At 36.4% G+C, this 25000-nt stretch overlaps 1 protein-coding gene across 2 annotated transcripts in view; it reads right to left on the bottom strand.

Moving 5' to 3' along the window:
- Positions 1 to 25000, bottom strand: part of ZFHX4 (zinc finger homeobox 4) — a 482814-nt gene that overhangs the window by 446903 nt on the left and 10911 nt on the right. For both annotated transcript variants that reach the window (XM_044065820.1, XM_044065821.1), the window contains exon 2: positions 2401 to 5018. In XM_044065820.1, the coding sequence (XP_043921755.1) occupies positions 2401 to 4972 (2572 nt within the window). In that variant the 5' untranslated portion in view covers positions 4973 to 5018. The remainder of the gene's footprint in view (positions 1 to 2400; positions 5019 to 25000) is intronic.

Below are 25000 nucleotides of genomic sequence, written 5' to 3'. Positions count from 1 at the left end.
TTAACCTTATGTTTTGTATTTCTGCAATAAAAGTGTATACAATAAAAAGATGTTTTCATGTAATAAATGTTGTTGCGTAAGTATCAAACACATGCCAAAGCTAAGTATAAGTGACACCTGGACCTCCAAATTTATTTCTATCCAAAGGTTTTCTTCACTAATAGCATGTAATGCATGTGTTTGTAAAAGTAGTTCGGTAAAAAACGCTTTCTTCACTACAAGTACACTAATTCAGTCAGTTATATATTAGAACATACATCGCATATAAGAACATACATATTGTAGCCCTTACTTTTGCATCAAGTCTTCTGCTTTTAACAGTCATATTGTTCTGTCACATTTATTGATTACATTTTTAATGTGTGTACTTTGTAAAGATAATCTTTTAAAACAGCACTATATGTTTGCAGAAAAACATGCCATTGTATTTTCAAAATACATTAGTGATAAACACTGTTGAACACTGCTAAAGTAAAACAAAACATAACATGTAAGTACTCAAGGCCATCAGAAAGACCTTCTGATAAAAGAGAAACTACAATTTATGAAATTATATGCACAGTATTATCGTAATATCTATACAATCATCATTCAAATAAAAAAACAAAACGTTTTTACACAAGTTTTCTTTGTAATACTGGTTCACATTTAGAATAACTGATTTAACAATTTACAGATACATACACACATACACACACACACACACACACACACACACACACACACACACACACACACACACACACACACACACATACACACACATACACATACACACATACACACAATGCACACACATATACAAATTATATCAGTGGTCGCATCTGAAGTTGGAAAGGATAAAGTTCTTACAACTAGTAATAAAAATTAAAAAAAAAATATGTGCCTACCTAAAAAGTAATCTGGCATTACTCAGAACAATGCTTGAATAAACAGTCTTCTCAGGTAGTCTAGCAAATGATTATTTACATTGAATAATTATGACTTGTTCAAAAAGGCTATACTCCTAAGTGTGGACACATAATACATAATGAGAAGACTGGATCAAATGCATCACATTAACTATAGTACAGAAGATGGAATGCACTTAAGACTTTAACACCTTGAGTCTTCAAGACAACATGCAGGTTTCACTGTGTGTGTGTGTGCGTGTGTGTGTGTGTGTGTGTGTGTGTGTGTGTGTGTGTGTGTGTGTGTGTGTGTGTGTGTGTGTGTGCACATATATTTGCAGGTTTACTATGGTTTTAGCGATCATAACAATGTTGAATTGCTAAATCATGCAACCAAAAGGCTGCAAGACAAGAATGCCAATATCCACTTGTTAAAACACCTGGACTTGCACCCTCCTTCTGCACCCATGTTAGCACTTATTCCTGTGTCTGTGCACTTGTGTAGAACAAGTGCCAGCATTTTCATTTTGCGACCTTTTGGTCGTGTGATTTAGTCATTCAGCATAAATACAGAAAACCTATATGCATACATACAGTGCACGTGTGTGTGCGTGTGTGTGTGTGTGTGTCTGTGTGCATGTGGGTGTGTGCACATGTGGTGCGCGTGCATGTGCATCTGTGCATGTGTATGTGTGTGTGTGTGTGTGTGTGTGTGTGTGTGTGTGTGTGTGTGTGTGTGTGTGTGTGTACATTTATATATACACACACACACACACACAGTGAGACAGAGAGACACACACACACACACACACACACACACACACACACACACACACACACACACACACACACCATATGCAGACATACATACACTATTCTGAATGTACACAGACATAAGAATATATTACTCTGACAATAATCATACACGTCACTATAATATACAAATTTAGTACTGCCTTACTCTGTGCTACTGAAAAGGTTTAATACCTCTGCATGTGGAACAAAGAACCTTACTTGGTAATGATGATATGTGGAATACCAAAACTAGCTATCAAGTATATAATATTCAGAGAATATTACACATCTCTGAAACAATTAGGTATTCCAATTGAAAAATATATGTAGCAAACTCATGGGTCAAGCTGAGCACAATACCTTCTGGAAGCACTTAGATCAAGGGGTGTACTGGTTTTATCTCATGTTGTCCAATAAACTACAGCTACTGACCAAAACATACGTATGTATGTGTCTGTCTGTTTGTGTGTGTGTTAGAATGCATGATGCTTTATGTAAATAATTGCTTATAAAGCACAAATATGTTTTATTAACTACTACTGCTATGTTAACAGTGTTATAACCACTACAACATCATGCAATCTGCTTCATGTTATGCATATAACAGCTCTATAGTGTTACTGATATGAGACTGCACAATACATCCATGCAGCATATAGTAAAATACAGAAAGTGTAACACATTGAATCAAAAGTAGAATTAATCCTCTACTAACCAAGTCCAGGTGCAAGAACTGCTGCAGTTGCTGGATCAAGTGGGAAGGGGTTAATCATCAACTGAGAATCCGAAGAATTTTCCAGTTTCATTCCAGTCAAACCAATGTTCTGGGCTAAGTAGTACTGGTATAGCTCTGCCTCAGCAGGGGCAAGGCCTAAGTGCAGGTTGTGTTGTATTTGCTTCATGTTCTGTTGTAGTAGCATCATGTTGTGCATGTGCTTTTCACTGGTCATGTGAATGCGAAGGTTCCGTGCCACATTGGTCTCATAATCGCATACTTCACAGCGCCATGTTGGTTTCTGTTTTGGTTTAGAAGGTGATGGTGTACCACAACCAGTTACGTTGGTGCTAGGTACTTGAGGTGTGTGGGTAAAAACCTGCTCACTGCCACCATTTTGAAGATTTTGAACATTATTTAGGTGCTTGTCAGACTGCATATGAATACTGAGGTTGCCTTTGGTAGTCGTAGAATAGTTACAAACCTCACATCGAAAGGGCTTATACCCACAAGTGTAACTTTCACCCCTGGCTAACCTGGGATGAGGTTGTCCAGACTTACAATAAACACATGAACCCCCAGACTCTGGGTGCTTCTCCTTCATATGGGCCTCCAATGTCTGTTGGTATTTATAGTGCCAGTTGCATTTGGGGCATTTTAAAGTTTTGCATGAGTTCCTTGAATGCATCATAGTCATATGACCACCTAAGGACCGAGATGACCCTAGGACAGTGTCACACTTTGGACACTCAATGCCACTTCCAGGTGAACCATCACCTGTACCTAATGTACTAAGAAGATAGCTATGCTGGTGAGGGGTGGCTGGTCTCTCCTCATCTACTTTCATGGATTCATTTGGCTGAGAGGTTAAAGGACTGTCTTTTCTGGCAGATGCACATGCAAAATCTTTGTCACTAATGCTATAGTTATTGTTATCATTGTTAGTAACTCTAAGTGCAGCAGTCTGTTTATTTTTCATATCTACTTCATCAGAAACAGTCGCAGAGGAAGAAGAGGTTTCAGTAAATGTTAGCACACTAGACGATAAAGGAGAAATGCTTTGGTTTAAGAGAGGGAAATCTTTGCTACCAGTACTGTCTGCCAGTTCACCTAATACCTCATCATCATCAAGTTTATTTAAATATGCATCTTCATCATCTTCATCTACTGGTTCAGAAGGCTCACTTTTGATAGGTAACTCCCCATTTGGATGCAAGCTGATTATTTCTTTTTGCTTTTCACAGTTTTTCTCTTGGTCTTTGCTCCCCGACAGTATATTTGACTCAGACAATGAATGGCTGAGGGAAACAGAGGTAATTGGGGTATTGCCTGTAGAACTTGACAGTTCCCCAGAGTAAAATTCAGCCTTTGGCATTTGGGTGTTTCCTATGGATTGCTCGCTTAGAGCAGTAGTGCTTATACTTCCTTTCAAGAATGCGAAACCAGCCTGCAAAGAGTCACCATTTTCAACATGAAACGCACTCCATAAACCATGAAAAGTTGGATCAGGGCCTATGAGGTTTGTAGCAGAAAAGTGGGGGAAAACAGAACTGGATTTTTTTGGTTCCAAAAAGCTTATAAGAGGTTCTTTGTCTTTGCCTATCCCCTGTATTATAGCAGAGACATACTTATCACTGAGAAGCTTTTGCTCCTCTTCATTGAGGGTCATCCGATGATCATGCACAGCATGGGTTACAAATGACCGAATATAACCAAAAGACAATTTACACAAGAAACACATTAAAACGGGTTTCCTTTTCCCATCACTAACACAACCATCAAATTTGGATAAGTCCACATTATTAGGAACATCTTTGGAAACACAGGAGTTTTTGGCTGAACCGTCACTGGTAAGATAGTCTTTTTCTCTCTTGTGTCGGAGATCATAGACACGGAAACTGTGCAACACAGGACCAACTCCTGCTAATGCTGAGGTATTTGGGAAAGCCTGATCGGCTGTAAATGGTTTCCCGAGGGATGAAGCAATATGAAAAGTGTTGATGACCTGTGGGTAGAATGACATAGGTGCAGAGACAGACTGTTCATTCTGCTCCTCAGCTGATGCAAGTGAGTTCAAAAACATAGCTGATGAAAAGAGTTTACTGACAGAGCCAGGCTGTGCATTCTGCCCACTTTCTTTGGAGTTCTCAATGATATATGCTGACCCATCAGGCTGGTAAACTATTTCCCCTGTCAGATTCTCAACATCACTGTCCTCCAGCTCACTTATTTCACTCTCATTATCCTTTAGGGCAGGAAGGCGGGCATTTGGACAGTGATGCTCCATGTATTTCTGTAAACTTGGGAAGGAAGTGGCACATTCGTTGCAGGGGATCTGTTTTGCTGAGGTAACCTGAGTAGCTGCTGCATTCTCTGCACTGAAACTCAGCAATATTTCACTTTTGTGCTCATCTGTTCTCAGGTTGTCATCGTTGGGGCTGTTTTCCCTGTCAGGCTCCATCCCTGCAACTTTCTCTGGCACCTCATTATCAAGTTGTGTCGTTCCACATAGCTTTGATATTTTCTGCCCATTTTCCTGCCTTGAGATAGTAGGGGTGTCATGAGTTTCCATGGCAACCGCTACATGGGGCTCTCATTTCATCTAGCCTGTCAGGGACCTGGATAAAAAATAAGGTGAGAGAAACAGTTTTATTAAATGAGGACACAATTCACCAATATGTCATCATACATTAGTGACTGTCGAAACGGTCACTTGTTGAAATTATTAAAACAATATCAGACTGCTGCCTTATACATTTTACACATAATTAAAAGTAGAAATTTAGGCAAATGTTGTTAAAATTAATTTTGCAAATTACTTATGTTTTTATAAAGCTTTTGATAAACAGAGTTAGTTATAATATCACCACAGCTGTTAGCTGTAAAAAAAAAAAAAAACATTTACATTCTTTGCTGCATGGTAGAAATATATTAAGCTTTACTTGTAAGAAACACAAGGCTCACTACTCCATCTTGGTTTTAGTTCCAGATTATACTCATTGCATTTAACATTAAAATGAATTAAAAATAGTTATCTTGTTAACATCACCTTAAAAGTTAATTTCATTCGTACTTACAGATGCTTTGCATATGATACTTAGCTATTACACCGAGGGGACACAAACAATATATAAAGAAGGATCAGTAAATGTAAAATGTTGTAACTGAAATCTTTGTTCTTGGGTTTTCATTTTTCCATGTAAATCAGCTTACTTTAAATCTTGCGTAAAACCCCTCAGAATATATCAGACATGTCCTGATTAAACACCATTCACGGTTCTTCCCAACACTTCTGCTACCTTAGTGAGTAGAGAAACAGAAAATAATAGCTGGTGCATCTACTCTCTTCATCCTAACAGACAATTGCACTCAGTCAAATTTTTCACAGGAAAATATAATGAACACAATGTCATATACCATTCTGATGATATCAGTCCCTGCACATTGGCCATCTCTCTACCACTGCCTCAGTAAACTTCTCCCCCAGCCTTAACAAATCACACGCAAGCACCACTGATGAAAATCCTTCAGTCATGATTTGTAGGGAGGTATTTCAGAGCATGGACGACTGGCTCCCTTTGGTGATAACCAAGCTGCACTTTATAAAACAAGTATGAGTGCCTGTTAGTGGCTGCACTCATGGATGTAAGAGGGCTAGCAGAAGTGGATCACTGGGGGAATGAGGGGCAACGATTTTGTTACTTAAATTTGTACTGCACTAGTTTGACTTCAGATTTTTTTTTCAGGTACAAAGAATGAAACGGTGCAAACACAATTATGTGCTGTACAGTTCCATTGCTTGCATTCTGATGACATGGATTGGATTCCTGCATACTTAAAGACATATGTTTAATTATAGGCACAGACCTGAATTACAACCCAGAGCTGTTCAAAAGGAATATATTTACTATATAAAATGCGGTTGAAATTAGACATGCCCATGACCCTCAAAGGTAGTAAAACATAAAAAAATAGCTTCAAAGTACAACATGGATACTTAAATGATATGGCACATTCTGTTTAAACAACGGTAACATTTAGTAACAGTCACTGGTGTATATCAGGAGTACGGTGTATTTTAGTAAATGAAAATAACTTACTTTCAATTATGTAATAGGCAATGCTCTGGTAAATGAATGACAGTTAAAATCTAACACTACTAAAACATACCAGGTTCAGCTGTATATTTTTAATAAAGAATATGTGCATTTTAACTTATGACATCACCTTAGTACTGTTTTAATATGTGCATTTATATTTTAGTTTAACATATGTCATGGCAATAATAGCTAAATGCTTTAACTTAAATGTTTAACATACAAAAAATGAGCATCTTTATATCAACTATTCTCTTTTTCTTTGTATGCACACACACACACACACACACACACACACACACACACACACACACACACACACAAAATGTATCCATGAGTGTGTAGGGGTGCTTGTTTGTGCATGTATGCATGTATGTATGTGTATATTCTATACATGAGCATGTATGTGTGTATGTGTGTGTGTGTGTGTGTGTGTGTGTGTGTGTGTGTGTGTGTGTGTGTGGGTGGGTGGGTAATATATCACTCACAAGACTTAAATGTATATATAACAACCATTTAAGAAATAAATATGAAAGTTCTCTATTATCCAGAGGTTTGACATTTTTTGTATTACATATATGACACTATGGACAGTCATAGGTTGCAGTCCTTGCAACTTCTACAGTTTAGTAGGTGTCATTCCAAGGTGTCACCTGACAAACTTGCCATTATGTATGATTGTCTATGCAATATAGTCTTTGTCTAGCAGTAACTGGACAAATGCAGACAGCTGCACACTTAGCAATCTTGTACCAAAATGTAGATAGCTGCACTCTTAACAATCTTGTACTACAATACATGTAATAGTTTGAAAATGATTATCTTAAGAAGTAATTAGTGGTTATTTGTTCTCTGAACATTGCATGATGTGAGTATGAGCAATGTTGCTTGCAAATAACTTTTTGTATGTACTATAATCTGAGTCTGTTTTGTACTCTTACCTAACTATGCATACTCGTATAGTTTAATTTGCTTTATTGCTCTGAGTACTATATTGTAGTAACATTTTCTTTATTTCAGTTGCTTGCATGTCATTCATACTCTACTGTCTTTGTTTGCCATTAGCTCATTGTGCTGCATCCATTCAGAGACTGAAATGTGTCTGTTGTGATCTGGACTCTACTACAATTAACAAACTTACAAATAAGTAGATAAAGAAATAAACGTGTATAATAAAAACAAACAAAAAAAACAATGAGTGGCTTAAGTTCAGAGTTGACTGAAGCAGTGATGTACAGTTACTTGTGCTCTCCTTTCAGGTACAGTCCTGCTGACTTTCTTTAGCAAATAAAAACATCTTTCCACAGCTCTGCACAGAAATGACACCGCTCCACTGCAGCCATCAAAGTAACCTTTTACTATACATTTTATGAAAAGTTATGATAGTCCATACAATGTTGCCAAAGTACAAAAGCCATGGTTCAGAAGAAGGCTAGCTATAAAACGTTTGCACAATGCTCTTGAACCACAGCACTCTGAGAATGAATTATACAGTAGACATACAGCTCACGTAGGAATAATGCAAGAGTCAGAAGCCGAAGCAGTGCTGGGCATTGACTTCTTGTGCGTGTACAGCACTTCAGCTAACTGTTTCACATGCATTTCTTGAGTCTGAGAAGAAACAGAAAGGCCTTGTCAGTTTCTTTTGTTACCAGATCCTTACATAAAACAGGCCTGTTACCTTTCTCCCTCTATCTAGCAGTTCTGCACTTGATTTCTTCAGGTACTGGGCCTCAGCTTAGCATATGGCATGAAGCAGTCATTCTTTTACCTTACTTTTCCTTACTCAATGCCACTCTACCAAACGGATGATATATGAGTAAATGTGCATGCTCCTCTCTTCAAAGCAAGATGGAAGGGGAAATGTAAATAGCATGAAGGCTGGAGTTATAATTCTGTAACTTCCCATCCCCGACTTGTGTAATTATTGCTCCCCTTTTGTGATTCATAAAATGTCATTTACCATATTAAAGGCCTAACTGAATGGGATAACAATTAGATGTGTGTTAGTAGTGTTGCCAACATGTCTGCCATCATCTGTATTATGCATAAGGTAACATCACAGAATGACCTGGAAGTTCCTTGTCATCTCTTCCTAGGTCATACTTGTTTACTAATCAGTGAAGTTACCCTGCTGATGTTGCTGGATATGGACATGCCTGCTTTTAACAGTTTATTGTTCAAAACATTACATGTATTAACAGCATCTAAACAATATCCCAGTTAAGGAAACCTAAAAAAGCAAATTCTTAACTAATGAAGGTAATCTGCCTTCAGTATGAAACCTCTATTTTGGGTGACATACTAGTGCTTTAGAATTAATTACCAAGAAAAAAACAGAAAATCATACATGCATACCTGACAAAGTACATGTTTGAGAAACATGGCCATCTTCTTGAAAATGAGTTTTATTCATACCTCTCAACTGTCCCTGATTTTCAGTGACATCCCTGATTTTGACTCAAATTTTAGCTCTGTCCCTCTTAATCCCTCCTAAAACTAGTGACTTTTGGAGGAAAGGTGGCGAATTACACGTACTGAATAATGACAATAATTAAGAGTTAGACTTTTTTTACTTCAGAAAATGTGTATTAATTCATATGCTTTGATTCTGTCAATGTTTCAAGTTAATAGCACTAATATTTTAAAAGTGTCCCTGATTGTCCCTGATATTTTCTTGAATTGTCCCTGATTTTGTTGAAATTGGTCCCCGATTGGTTGAGAGGTCTTAAATATGTACATTTTGTCTTGATGAAAAGTGATGTCTTACTACACAAAAATATAAATAGCAAAATTACATCTTATGTTGTAGGCCTTCAAGCCTACTTATATTCACTGTTTTAACAATAATTTGTTCTACTTGCAAATGCACTGTTGTTTTTACTGAATATGACGTAGATGCAGAAAGATTTTATTAATAAATAAGTACCCATTACAATAGCACACTCATTACATTGTTTAAAAAATAATGCTTAGCTCCTGTGGAAAAAATAAAACAATGTAGTGGTCAAGAGTTTCTGACCAAGGGCTGGAAGCTCATTATTTGATTATTTCCGATTTTCCACAGTCAGCTATTCACTATGCATTATGTAAGTCAGTAGTCACCGATTATGAGCACCTGCTTTTAAAAAAAAAATACAGTTGCCCTAAGTTTAGTTGGTAAACAAACATTTTGAAAAACAGCTTTGTCAATATATATATTTTTATATAAAAATAAATGTCAGTTGCTGCTTTTTATGTTCCTACACATGAAACTAAACCTGCAAAATAATTGTACAGGACTTCACTAAAGAGACACAGGGCGCACGCCAACAGTAAAAGAATTTAGAATTCCTCTGCTTTTAAACAATTTAATTTTCATTAGAACAAGGGATCACAAATATGGGATCTACCTTTGTCTTGAATAAAAATGCTTAGAACTTTTCAGTTTTTCAGTGATATGGTGTTCGTGAAGTAATTAAAAAGAATACTCTCTGATCAACAGAGAGGAAAAATGGGGCAGGAATGTTTGGCTTCCACCTTTGAAAGTGCTGGGAAAGAACACCAAGATGAATCTAAGCCTTTTGTTTTTTGTATTCGCCTGCATTTTGCTCATCTCTCAATATCCTGATCGTTTATTTACTCCTTCCGGAACAGGTTAAAATGTTGCCCATGCAAATATACCAAGACAGCAGCTTCATATGAAATTTAAAAGAAGGGCACAACATATAATTGTATCAAGTTTCCAAAAGGTCATCACTGTCTGTGCTTTGGCCTTTTCACCATACCAAATCCTCTATCAATATGTCATAGCGAGTTAGGCAAAGACAAAAGAGAGACTCAGTGTGAAAACTGCACATATATCTAATCCTGACAAAGCAAAGAATAGACCCTCACAAGTGTAATTACACTTGTTTATTTGTTGCTATGTACAGACAACTGATGAAAAAAAATCTATCAAAGTGCTATTATGCAGACACCGAGAGCTTCTTTTCTTTGGTTGCTACAGCCACACAGAAGCTTAAACTCTTTCAATTGTTAGAAATCTGAAAAAAAGAAAAGATTTTTTGCTAGATGTTTTATCAGTTGCTGAAAGAACTGTTGTGTGAACCAGCATACTAAAAGCTGTACTTGCAAACAAAATCTACGGTGTCACTTGATTTTAGGCCATGCAGGAATTCATAATCAGAATATGCCACATTACCTAATAAGGTGTGGCAAACATAGTTTTGGGCACCTTTGGCAGTTCAATCAGGACAAAATGTTTATGCATTATACTGTTTTTTTTTTCACATTGTCAGACCTCTCAAAACTCTACATACAGAAGAACTGTCAGTATAGAGCATACACGGCTTCGGTTTTATCATAAATTTGGCAAGAAAATACATATTTTAATAGGCTGTCTGTTATTTTAGCATGGGGCGGGGTGTGAAGATGTTTCCTGTTGTCTTAAACCTATACCTCATTCCTTTCAGTAGTTATTGTCATCTTCTTGTGACTGGCCTTTCTGAGGTCACTAATTAAGGCTACTGTGTTTTTTCTAACTTTAAGACGCATTTAATGGTGAAAATTGTTTTTTTCATAATTTTCTAGCATCTTCACTTAATGTTATTTCTTGGTCTTATGTGAAAAAATGCAGTAAACTCAGAAGGGCAATCTAGTCAACATGTAAACAGAATAAATAAACAACAAGCCACATATAACAGGCACTGGACTTATGCCTCTCATACATGAGCCACGACAGTCTGTTAGTATCTAAGTTAGTCTATATAAACAGCTTGCTAAATTATCTGTAGGCCAGAAAGTCATAACAGGCATCTGAACTAATATTATGGACATCTAAAACAATTCTTGGACTCATTTGTGTTTTCTTTTTATATCTGTCTTTTCAATTAGGCTTACCTTTTTAATACTAGTATTACCATTTACACTATGTAGTCATCGAGAAGTCATGGATTTGTCTAGAATGCATGACCATCTGTGTCACAGAAATACTCTTCTATGAATGTTCTCTTCAGGATACAGTGCTGTCTTTCTTAGAAAAGGTGCTAACATAAGCCTCTTCTAAGCCATGTCCAGTATTACTCAGGTGGAGAATGTCCAGTATTACTCAGGTGGAGAATGTCCAGTATTACTCAGGTGGAGAATGTCAAATCCATGACCACTATTAAAAACAATAAATGTTTCATCTGACCAATGTATCACATTCTCTTCAACAGCCGCAGTGAATACTAATGGACTGTTCTACATCAGGGTGTGATTTACAGCTGCTCAGCTAAGATTGTAATAGTTTGAAAAACATACTTTTGTTATTTCTTTCTTTTTTTGAAATAGAACTGTACCTTCCTGACTCTGTTATTATGTCTATAATAAACCTAAAACTAGAAGTGAAAATTTATGTCAATCCAATTCAGTTTTTAGTCTGAGACTTCTGAAAGGAAAAAGACCGAATCATTAAGCAGTTATCAAACTCAAAAATACTATAAATCAAAAGATATGAAAATAGACATGTTTGAAGGGAAGGGAGGGGCAAATAAGCTTTTTTCCTTGCACAACAGAAATATATCAAAGTAAAAACAATCTGTATACTTAATGCCTTTGTGAGCTTTCCAACTTAAAACAGAAAAGCTGTAATTTTTCTTTGCTGGCAATCTGGAAACACTCTGGAGTTAATTACAACTGATCTGAAGTGAACCGCACAAACAAAGGCTAGTCTATGTCCAGACAATTATACTGCATTAACCAGCTTAGAGCTTCCTGCTGATGTTACGGGGCTCTTCTATTACACCCTTCTACCTTCCCAGCATGAGAGAAAATGATTCTGCAAGAAGGAATTAATGAAGAGAACTGCAGAAGAATGTGTGACGACCTCTCCTGACATGGCACAAATGTTCCACCCATATCATGACAAAGAAAAGAAAGTCATTAAGTCTAAATGGACTGATACAGCTACAAAACTGTACATTCTGCCTTTTGAGATTCAGAATTTAAAAAATGCACCACAGCAGTAAGCCTGATATATGTCGTTGTGCTTGCTAAGTTGGTATTCTTTGTTTTTACATCTTTTATCTAGCTCATTAAATACAAGTTAGTTATCAAGCCATATGTTTTGCTGCTTTAGTTTACTACCATGTGACCAGTGCTGCCATGGTTACAGCGGTCTTAATACTAAGTATAAATGGGGCATTTCACGTGTTGGCAGCAGAATTATAGGCAATGCATTTTTTTTATTTAATTATGCATTGCGAAACTGCAGTTTGACTTTTTCTTACTATACACATATTTAATGAAATCAATGTAACTGCTGTGCACCATCTGTGCCTGATTGGTGATCCCAAGAAAACCAAAACAAATACTGTTTTTCTCAGGAAAACCAGGTTTCCAATCTTATTGGATTGCTACCTCTTGTAAGAGCAAACTGCAACTGTTAACTACCAGTATGGACTACTAACTACTTAATGTGCTAAAGTTACTATTTTGTTAACGGCTTTTATCAGTTATAAAACAAAAGTATAACCTCAAGTATAAACACCTGTTTATGTACATAATTTCATACCTGATTGTTTGGAGAGTCACCTAAAATAAAAATGTTAATCCCTTTAGGCATCCTGCTCACACAAGGGCTCTCTACTTCAATGTGATTTACTGTGCCTTATCCATGTAACTTATCCACCTCACATGCACATGTGAGCACACATACACACACACACACACACACACACACACACACACACACACACACACACACACACACACGCACACTAAACACGTGTACTTGCTCTCATGTGCTCATGCACACGTGCCCATACACACTTTCTTTTATAGAGGGAAGCATTACAGGTAATTCAGTGATTGATCTTCATGATTTTGTTAAATAAAAACAATTATACAAACCGATCATGACTTCAATTGTAATATATACATCATATCCAATAAGGCTGTATCAATCATGAAAATGGCAGACATATTTATAAGCATCTGGCCACTTAAACTGGAACTGTCTGACCACATGACAGCATCACTACACCACTCTTTCTCCTTGACATATTCCTTTATAGACTGAATATCTGAAAAAATAACCATAAAAAGCATAAATTTCACAGTGAATTTCTTAAAAGAAATTCGATGAATTGACTGCCCCATGAGAAAGCATCATAAATCCCATGCTGTAAGACTATGCTTTAAAAACCCACCTGAATATAATGTATTTAAAGGAAACTTTATTGATAAATGTATAAGCATGTGTAAGGAACAAACTTGCTTTATGAAACACCTTAAAGACAGACATGCACATAACTGTATATTAATTTTGGCCTGGTCAAGTTCATCTTTGAAGCTGCATCTCTCAGCATCACAATTAAAAGTAGCAGATGAAATGGCTTTTAAAAAGATGCTTGCTTGAATGTTTTTTCTACTGTAATTATCCTCATAAAACAGTCAGACTTGGCATCCTGGTGAAAATTTCACATCCATTAGGTCTAGCTTTGGGTTATTTTAAAAACAGCCATGATGGAGACATGAAAGGAAAGTGTATGACAGACATTTGAATATAGCGTTTTAGGATAACTACATAAAGAGTACGATAAACCAGTAATCTGTATCATAATGATTTGATGATGCCTAAACTCCAGCTCCACATAACTGCTGCTAGTATACTTATGACAAACATGAAACATCACAAAAACCCTTCTGGTGACTTAATATGTAGCTATTACAGACGTATCATACTCAAAACTATTTTATACATTAATTAACAGATCCATAAACATGGGCATGAAGTGTCAGCATTTAAGACCATGTGACTTCTGACATTTTAAAGAGGTGAAAATGGCTGCATGAATGGATTTCACCCATAGTAAGAAGCACATCTGCAAATCAAAAAATGTCACTGTGGACATGTTATCATCATGCACAAGGAATCATTTATATTACTCTTCTGATTTACATCTACTTTTGCAGATTATTTTTGTTACCTTTCTATAGCTACAGTATTAAAAAATCCCATCTGTTCCTTCTATCGAGTTTTTTTTTGTCTTAGAATGCATTAATTGGACTATTTCTGAACACGTTAAGTATAAATTGCACTATATATGTCTTCATTTTACTTTCTGTTTACACTCTGGATTATTTGAATAGAAATCTAGTCCTGACAATTGTCACAGAGGCATTTGCCATACTGAAGGGTGGTTATCAAATGCTCAGAAACTGGATTTTATTAAGTGTATGGTCAAAAACCTATTATGCCAACAGTTAAGTTCCCCCTTATAGCGTACTACACTGTTGGTTATGGGCAATGTTATTATAATAACCTGTTACAGAGCTAAAATTGTTTCTCTCAAGGAGTGCTTTCAAAAACATATATGCTGTTCATGCACATTTGAGGAATGCACTAGCAGTGATGAAAATACACTGGCTTCTTTGCAGATCAGCTCTTCAGACATTACTGCAATATCTGACAGAAGTCACAACATGTAAGCGACAGTTTATAATACTGTTGTAGGTAAACAACTGAGTCAAACAGTCCTGAGATTGAGTTTTCTTCCTCCAGATAATGCAGGTAGCTACAGAATCCTGCAGTCTACCTCAAGAATTCAATAAAATGTTTATTTGTTAATTTTGATTTGTTTGATGGGATAAATCCCACTGGACAGCAGCTCTTTTTGGAAGGTGATTTAGGAAGGAATCTCTAGTTAAATGACTATACATTTCAAAGCTGAACTGTGAAAACACTCCTTCAAAGTCAAATTATATAACTCTCTAAGATGACAACAGCCTAAATAGTTTTAACTATACTGTATATGAAAAAATGTTCAGCTGTATATAATGTTAATGTATACACAGCTGTCAGCATGCTCTTAAAGATTTCCTGTAATCTGTTTTCAGGTATACTGTTGCAGATATGTACAATAATGTACTTTCAAAGAAATTTATTGACATAATCTTATTTATATATTCCAACATTTATGCTAAGGGGGTTAGTGTGATGCAGTGGTTAGCAGTGCTATTTGCAGAGCATGGCACTCTGCTTCTATTCACTGCTGTGGTACCTCCCATGTAAGAGTCCGCATATCTGTCCTGTGCCCATGTAGGTTTTCTCCAAGGGCTTTGATTTGCTCCTTTATTTAAAACCAATGCAATAAAGTGAAATATCAATGTTCAAGATTGCCCCTAAGTGTATGTGCAAAGTGGGTCTATATTAAAATCGCGAAGAGGCTTTACATTGAAAGCCTCTTCACTGACACATAAACACCGAACCCACTAAACCGCGAACGGTCAAAACAGCTATTTCTTTCCCTGGGAAAGGAATCACTTGTACCAAACAAACACACACTATTTAAAACACAACTAAGTGGGGGGCTTCAATCCCCACACCCCCCCCTAACTAAATGTACCAACTCCGCGATTGAACTACAGCGAGGTAAAGGGCAATGCTATGGCTCAGGCCAAGTGACTATTTTCCCTGGGAAAAAAATCACTGCCCTGAGCCTTCACTATTTTCAGACTTCACTTTTTATGTTTCGCTGAAAAGTTGTTTGATGTAATGCCTCTTTGCTATTTTAATATAGACCTGTGCAAAGTGCATGTCGGTGTGCATGTGTCCTTTCATATATCAGTATCCCATTCAGGTTTGGTTCTAGCCTTATGTCTCTTGTTTGCCAGGACAGGCTTTAGCTCCCTATGACCAAATATGGACTAAAATAGTTTTAAAAACCTTAATTAATTAATACTTCATAACTTTTCTTATCTTTATCTTATCTATCACACCCCCATCTTCCTAGCATCATACTTCTTTCATCTATCTCTATTTCTTATATGGCCTTCCCCCTACTTCTATAGCTCTCTTATTAAACTAATCCAAACTATAGACTTCCTCCGTTCTCATCATCTCTTTCTACCTTAAGCAAATATTTACACCTTTACTTACTATACTTTCACCCTTTCTCATCACTACAATTGTACCATATATAGTGTATATATTGATATTAATATTGATACATATCCTATATATTACCATGCTGGTAGCAATCTACCAGCTATCTGTTATTGTACATATGAACTCCTTTTATATTACTATTAATATTGATACATATCCTATATATTACCATGCTGGTAGCAATCTACCAGCTATCTGTTATTGCACATATTAGCTCCTTTTATGTTAATATTTTGCTCATTATGTTAATTACTAATGTCATATTTGTGGAGCTTTTCTCCCTGGACCTCCACTAAAAATGGGTTTTTGAACCAGTGGACTTTTCCGGTTAACAAATGTCAATAAATAAATAAATAAAAATAAATAAATGCTTATTCAGGTACTTTACTGGCACATCTACTTATATGTAGGAATCTCTGGCCAAAGGCCAAGCTGAAAAATTCTTCTGGTCTAATCCACTTGTCAGGTCTACAAACGAACAGATAACACAATACCAATATGCATTGTACTGGTATTTGCAGATTGCATAAGAAGGCTGAAACATGCATGTTCATAGCTAGTGGGGTTTGGCTTTATTGGCCTGAATCTGTCCATAAATAGACTTAAAATGAAAAAGTCATGGACATTCAGAATTGTCATATAGCTGAAACACCTGATGTCCTTAAATGGTCATTGGCATATATCCCATGTTGCCTCTAATACAGGATGTTTAAGGTATCATACAGTTGAAAGTCTAGCCTTGCTAGATTTTTCTTTTGGTTTTTACTGATTGTTTTTTCTGTGTGACCTTTTTACTCATTTTTTTTTTAGTTTGTTGGTTGGGTTATTTTGCAGACTCCCTAATGGTTATGGATATCAGCTGGGTACAACAACCCTGTGTTTCTAAAGTTTAGTCATACATTTTGTTTATTGTATACTGATGATTCCATAAAAAAGCTGAAATATGCACAGACACAGCTGGTGGGGTTTGCATTTACTAACCTGAGTTTGTCTACAAATAGGCTAAAAAGCAAAACAAATTGTTTGTCATACAGCTAAAACACCTGATGTCCTTAAAAGGTCATTTGTATATATTTCATGTTACTTCTAATACAGGATGTTTAAGGTATTACACAGTTGAAAGTCTAGCCTTGCTAGATTTTTCTTTTGGTTTTTACTGATTGGTTTTCTATATGACCTTTTTACTCACTCATTGTTTTAGCTCGGTAATAACCCTAACAATCCATCATGAAATGAAACGGTCATGCAAAAGTAAAGTAATTAGCAGTTGTCTCAAATTAGCATTTTTCTGCCAAATAATTATTTTCCAAGGATAGTGTCTGGAAAACAGCCAACAAACAGCAACCGTAACATGACAGTCTTAAGTGCTGCAAAAATAGATAAATAAATACAAAATGGTGACAACTGATATGATGGTGATGATTTTTTTGCCATTCTGTAGACTCAGTAGGACAGTGGTACCAAATCATTGACGCAGTGCATGCAGTGCACCTGTCTGACTTAAAGCAAGTATCAAACTGAACAATTCTTGATGGTATGCAGGCAGTGACATACCCAGTGAGATATCAACAAGAATGCTGTACCAGCAGACAAAAGGTGTACTTTACCTGTGAAAAGTGCAGGATGTGGCAGGTACAGTGTGAGGCATTCCATGTTTGACACAGTCCCATGAATAATTTTCATGACAAACTTACTGATTTTGTAGTACACTGCTTTAAATACTACATAGGGCAACTGAAGATATCTGTCAGGGCAAATGAGACACTTAACAGTAATGGTGAGAAAACAACCCTGGCAACAGCCAGCCTTGCATCATGACTTAAATAATATTTGTCACTCCACAGCACACTAGGTTTAGCAACAGTTTTGCTAAAAGTAGTGGTGATGTCACTAGAGGAAAAACTGCTTCTGGTCCCATAAGAGGCATAATTATCTGCTTGCAGGTAGACAGTTTATATGTGTATTATTTTCACATAATAAGGAAACAAGACAAGGGAAAACATATCCTCCATTTGCTGGTAGTGTGAACAAACACACCTCATGGACATACATTCAGATTTAAAAAATAAAGGCTCTGCTTTTATTCCTGTTCACTTATTTATAATGCTGGCAACAGACCAGATATGCTGAGCACAGCTGACTACCTTCAGAGATGTCCTAGGCCACAGTGTGTGAGATCACAGTAAGAACAATGTAAGACTGCTTTAACAGACATTAGCGTTCTCAGCCCAATGCATCACGTTTTTAGTTGTGTCTTTCTGTCCCTTCTTAAATACCTGACTATAAAAGAATCATTGGACCATCCACTTACCAAACTAATAGGCAAGCGAACAAGCAAACTATAAATACTAACTTTCTAAGAATTTTTTGCACCCACTCAGCCACATACTTCCTGTGTATCTAACTCCTTGTCAGCAGATTTGTTTATTCCTGATCACATCTTCCAGAAAAGCCACTCTACTGTTACAGACACATGCAAAGATGGATTCTCCAACCAGGTAGTTAGTAGACTAAGCAAGACTTTGCAACCTGACCTTCCTCCATGCATGCATGCACAATGTCATTGTATGACTCAAATGGGACGAGGAAGGACTGTGGCTCTGCTATGTCTACACAGAATCGCTGCACGCCACACTGTCACAACAAACACGTGTCTAGAACCATAACAATACATGGACAAAGTTTTTTGCATTAGTTTCATACACAGTACTACCGAGTGTCTACAGCACAGGGAAAGTACAGGTTGCAGTATTTATCATCACATTATTGGTTGCATCATATCTTTTAGTCTGTTCACTTATTTTTGATTTTCTCCTTCTAACCTTGAATTTAATATCTGTTTTTATCTTGTTTATGTTGCTTTATCTTATATGTCTGTCTCTGAAAAAATTACAAAGCACAAAACTCCTCACATGTTTTTCCTTCACAGTCAGTACGAGTCTTGTTTAATCTATATCCATAGGTTCATAGGTGTGTACTAGGCTAACGGCCCTGGAGCCTATATAAGCCTAGCCCAAGAAGATTCCCTGGCATCATGCCGCCCAAAGTTAGACAGAAGTGTCTTTTATTCTTTGCTGAAGAGTGAGCACTACTTCTGTTAACTGACATACTCTGACGTGTGCAGTATGTAAAGCAGACCGCTGACAGAATCAAACCACAGACTGCAAGAGAGTGAGCACTACTTCTGTTAACTGACATACTCTGACTTGTGCAGCATGTAAAGCAGACCGCTGACAGAATCAAACCACAGACTGCAAGATACATACTTCAAGCAGCTCATACCATAATCCGTTAAACCTTCATGACGTTATACAACACAGTGGTGGCATGCATCTGGTCACACAGTAGTCCTTGAAAAATCACTGACGGTGATATTCTCAATGATCCAGTTAGATGATATGCTTAGACTTATACAGGATGCAAGAAAGACAATGTGATGAATTAAATGGAAATGTCTCAGGCAACGCATACCATAAACCAACAAAATCTCCATGATATACTTCAGCACAGTGGTGGTAAATATCTGGTCGCACAATGGTCCCTGAAGAACCACTGCACATGATATCTGTGCATCTCCAGTTAACTGACATGCTCAGACCTGTGCAGTATGGGAGATAGAGTACTTAGTGATTCAACCCACAGACTGAAGACAAATCTCTTAAAAAACTCATACTTCAAACCCTTTAAACCTCAGTGTCATTCTACAAGACACTGATGGCACACAACTGGTAACATTATGGTCTTCAAATACATTGGTATAATTCCTGGCAAATTTTGGCTTTATCATCCACATTTTTAACATCTGATGCATATGAACAGGCACATATTCAAAGTTGCTTTCTGTAATGCTTCATCTAGTCAAGATGAAATCTCTGTTTTTTTTTTGTTCTTACAGCAGTTTACCTCACACCAACTTAGCTGCATCCAAATAAATACTGCCTAAATAGGGTACTGCTTTTATTAGCATCTACTATGTTGTTTCTGAATCTCTACATCGACTCCCCTGTATATTACCCACTGATGTACTTCTTTTGATACCTTGAGCTTTATCCTTTCAGCTTATACTAGAGAGAGTTAGCCCTAACATGCGTTCCTAGATAACAAGGTACATGCGTTCCTACACAACATGGTACATGCGTTCCTAGATAACAAGGTACATGTGTTCCTACACAACATGGTACATGCATTCCTAGATAACAAGGTACATGCTTTCCTAGATAACAAGGTACATGCGTTCCTACACAACATGGTACATGCGTTCCTACACAACATGGTACATGCATTCCTAGATAACAAGGTACATGCGTTCCTACACAACATGGTACATGTGTTCCTAGATAACAAGGTACATGCATTCCTAGATAACAAGGTACATGCGTTCCTAGATAACAAGGTACATGCGTTCCTAGATAACAAGGTACATGCGTTCCTACACAACATGGTACATGCATTCCTAGATAACAAGGTACATGCGTTCCTAGATAACAAGGTACATGCGTTCCTACACAACATGGTACATGCGTTCCTAGATAACAAGGTACATGCATTCCTAGATAACAAGGTACATGCGTTCCTACACAACATGGTACATGTGTTCCTAGATAACAAGGTACATGCATTCCTAGATAACAAGGTACTTCTACTTGTTAACCTTACCTTTTCCTTACTCTTGGGTCAACTCTAATGACTGCCAACACCTACTAACCTCTAAACTGAAATTTGTCATTGTTAGAAAAGTTCCTACACCTACCATATATGTTTCTTCATGCTTTTAAAGAAATCCACAAATCCTAAAAGTCTTCTTTGTCACTTTTGACTGCTGTGGCTATAAACAACTGACTATGACTCAGGCACATGGCTGCTTTTATCTTCCTAAAGAGTGATCTTCCCTTGACCTTCTCTAATCACCTGAACACCCCCCATGCACCTCATCATTGTATCCACTACATTGTTTTCTTCCAGGCCCTTTTCCTAGAGATATCACTCCTCATATGTCCCACTTTTTATTACCAGGCCTTACTACTTCCTTCTCCCACATGTACAATATACTTTTCTTTTGCCCATTCAACCCTCAGCACCTTCTTCATTTATTAGCTCCAGCCTCAGAATAACCTGCTTGCACACTTGCTCCGATTTAATGGGTTTATTCATGCATTAGGATTATATAAAAGTATTTAAAAGGCAGTCATTATTTATTCATACATAAATCCTTACCCATGATGCAATGCTCCTCTGCAAAATATACACGACTGCTCTTTCAGCCCCCCATGTATCGTTGTCCTAATTTGTATGCATGATGTATATTATCTTTAGATTCCTAATGTTTTTATTGAAATGTATTTTCATTTTCTCTTTGCCAGGCTGACACTAAATATGGTTACTTGTGATCAAGTGCTCTATTCCAGCTGACCAATTTTAAATAAAAATGTAAAATAAAATAAAATGTATACCTTTGATCTGCTCTAAATAACCCTGACAACCCAAGAAAAAACATTTAAAAACAGTTACTTTAAGTACAAAAATGAAAAAAAAATGAAAGCTGGTTTGTTGCATCTACATACCAGGTGAATAATAACTACAACTCTGATCTTAAATTTGATTTTTTTACCGTATTTGTTTGCTATTTTCTAAACTTGAACTTTTTTATTAGTGACCGTATAACCTTGTGTTGAAACATGAACATAAAGATATAAGCAAATGTGTGTGACTTACTTGTGCTGTGTTCTTAACAATGTCTAAGTGCACTGCATTCTGGGAAAGCAAGAAGGAGATTTATGAAAATACATTAATTCTGAACTAGATGTCTTCCAAAAATCATGCTCTCTAAAGTCTGTTGAGCAAGACAAGTACAATTAAAAGATGATCATAAGGAAGAAAAAAATATTTTTTCTTACTGTGCGCACCTTTACACTAACTGTACTGATATCACAATCTCTCTTAATATTGCTGTCTGTTGTGACTTCTGTACTGCAAGAAAATGTTGATGCTACTCACAACTGAAGTGAGCACATCAGTAATCATGTGTGTGTTTTTAAATACCTCTGCTATAATTAGCTTTCATCATAAGCAAACAAATGTCAACTATAATTATATGGTCTTTGGTTTAGCCTCCTAATATCCCTCTTCAAACAAACGTAATGTCAGACAAATTAAAATCAACCATGATGGCAATGTGGAATTGAGATTACTGATTTGCTAGTACTGGGATAACTTTAACTTCACCCCCCCCCCCCATTACAGAAATAAGAATGTTAGTCTGAACAGTTACTGACTTCCAACAGGCATATGCTTAATTGTATTGATTCAAGTGATATACAAGAGGGTATTCAATAATTCCAATTTAAAGCTAGCATATGCATTACATGGAAGTCTAGAACAAATAAAAAAAATGCTCTAACATAACAGGAAGACGAGTGGAGATTAGACAACTAACTAAAGCAATTATATCTACCCAATTATTTCTTGTATTAAAGTATTAAAACCAAAGTTTGAGGCAACTTTAACACTAATCTTTGCAGATTATTTAGTGTCTGGTAGATCTATTTAGGCCAGGAACAAGAGATGCTGTCAAGCCATAATGAAGGTAAATGATTAGTTAACACAACAAGTGAACTCTTCTTCAGTGCAATAAGAGTTAATTAAAGTTTACCACAAAACATCAGTCAAATCAGGATGTTGCTCAGGTTTCAGCATTAAGTGCAAACAGACAAAGCTTGGCGGCAATTAACATAGCTATCAAATAACCTCTAATGACAATTATACAGTCTAAACAGTTAAAGAGCTGAAAAACACTAATCATCCCTTTTTGTCTACTAATGTTAAAAGGCAGAAAGCAGGTATCAGATTATTTGGCTTAACAGAGAAAAATCAATAGAATTAAACAAAAAGAGGTTACTATGGCCATACAGACTGGGAAAAGGAACATTTCAGTCTGCCCTTTAAAATAAAAAAAAAAAAAACTACAGTCAATAGAATTAGATAAATACAGTGAAGGTCAAAGAAATACCTTTGTAAATAAAGTTTGAAACTATGAAGAAACTTTATGGTAAAGAGCATGTTTACATAAGAATTTATGTGTGTGTATGGTGTGCCTGTGTTATTATACATACGTGTGTATGTGTGTGTGTATGTGTGTGTGTGTGTGTGTGTGTGTGTGTGTGTGTGTGTGTGTGTGTGTGTGTGTGTGTGTGTGTGTGCGCGTGTGTATGCACACAACTGCATGTGGCTATATTGCATGTTTATATCTATCTATATATACATATATGTGTGTGTACACACACATGATATATATATATATATATATATATATATATATATATATATATATATATATATATATACACACATACATACATACACACACATGTATATATATATATATACACACACACACACACACACACACACACACACACACACACACACATATATATTTAATTTTGTTAACCAGGTTAGGGGATTGTTTAGAAAATCTTTTTCAGTCACAACATGGGCACAGTGGTACATATTAAACATTGCAGGTATACACAGATCATTCATGCAACATAAAGGAAATTCACTCGTGTGTTAAACTTAAATGTGTCAGATAAAGACTTTACAATACAGGTATTACACATTTAACATATATGCAAACATTTACAATACATACACTTAATACTGACAGCGGATAATATGTCTTGCCAAAACAATATGCTTGTTTTGTTCCATAGATGTTTTCTCAAAGCTAATTTGGTTACTTGACATTATTTTATAATGCACTGCAGTTGTGTCCAGTGGTTAATTATTGATAAACAATAAGAAGTCACAAAATTATATTTGAAGAGCACTTGCTTTGCACTAAAAGTGCTGTGCTGTCTTACAAAATATAGCTTCCTTAAACAGTGGTTTAAAAATGGTCCAACAGAACAATCTAATTTTTTGCAAATTCTTTTTCTACTGGTATGTGTATTGCATCCTTTAATCCCATCATACCCACACAGCTGAATTTAAGCCATGGCCCACTCTGAGAACAAAGGCATTTCCAAAAGCCCTTTCACCCCCTTCCCCAGTCACACACTCATTGGTCCTGACATTTTCACTTCATCCGTGACAAATGAGCTGATGTCAGTGATCCGATTGCACACAAGGGCCGTTTTCCTAAAGATATATCATTAGCTCTCATCACAACTTCTTAATCAGGTTTTACTTTTTATTTATTGTATAAATGCAAACTGAGTTTAGCAAACAGTCTGATGAGTTAAAAGGAAATAAAGTTTGTACAAAATAGAAAACAAGTCAATTTAAGACAGGACATGAAAATGCTAACATTAACTAAATCCTTCTCTGGGGATTCGGTAAGTGTACTCAGCCTCTGCTTCGGTGCAGGTACGCTGGTTGTCTGTCTACTGCAACGTCCTTCCTCTATACTCTGAATATCATTTGTGCTCTGTCACTTTAGGAAGAGATCACAGTATACTAGCTCCATATGAAAAGGTAGGAATGCATTTGTGCATTTAGTAACACAACTATTTTTCCTCATTATACACTGTGAAAATAGGTCTTATCTTTCTGTTCTTTGTGTCAGACTTTATTCCCTGACACTTTAGCATTA

The sequence above is a fragment of the Protopterus annectens genome, chromosome 3.part0, assembly GCF_019279795.1.
Source record: "Protopterus annectens isolate FY-2018-M chromosome 3.part0, PAN1.0, whole genome shotgun sequence".
NCBI lineage: Eukaryota > Metazoa > Chordata > Ceratodontiformes > Protopteridae > Protopterus > Protopterus annectens.
This window is presented reverse-complemented; position numbering and strand designations above follow the sequence as displayed.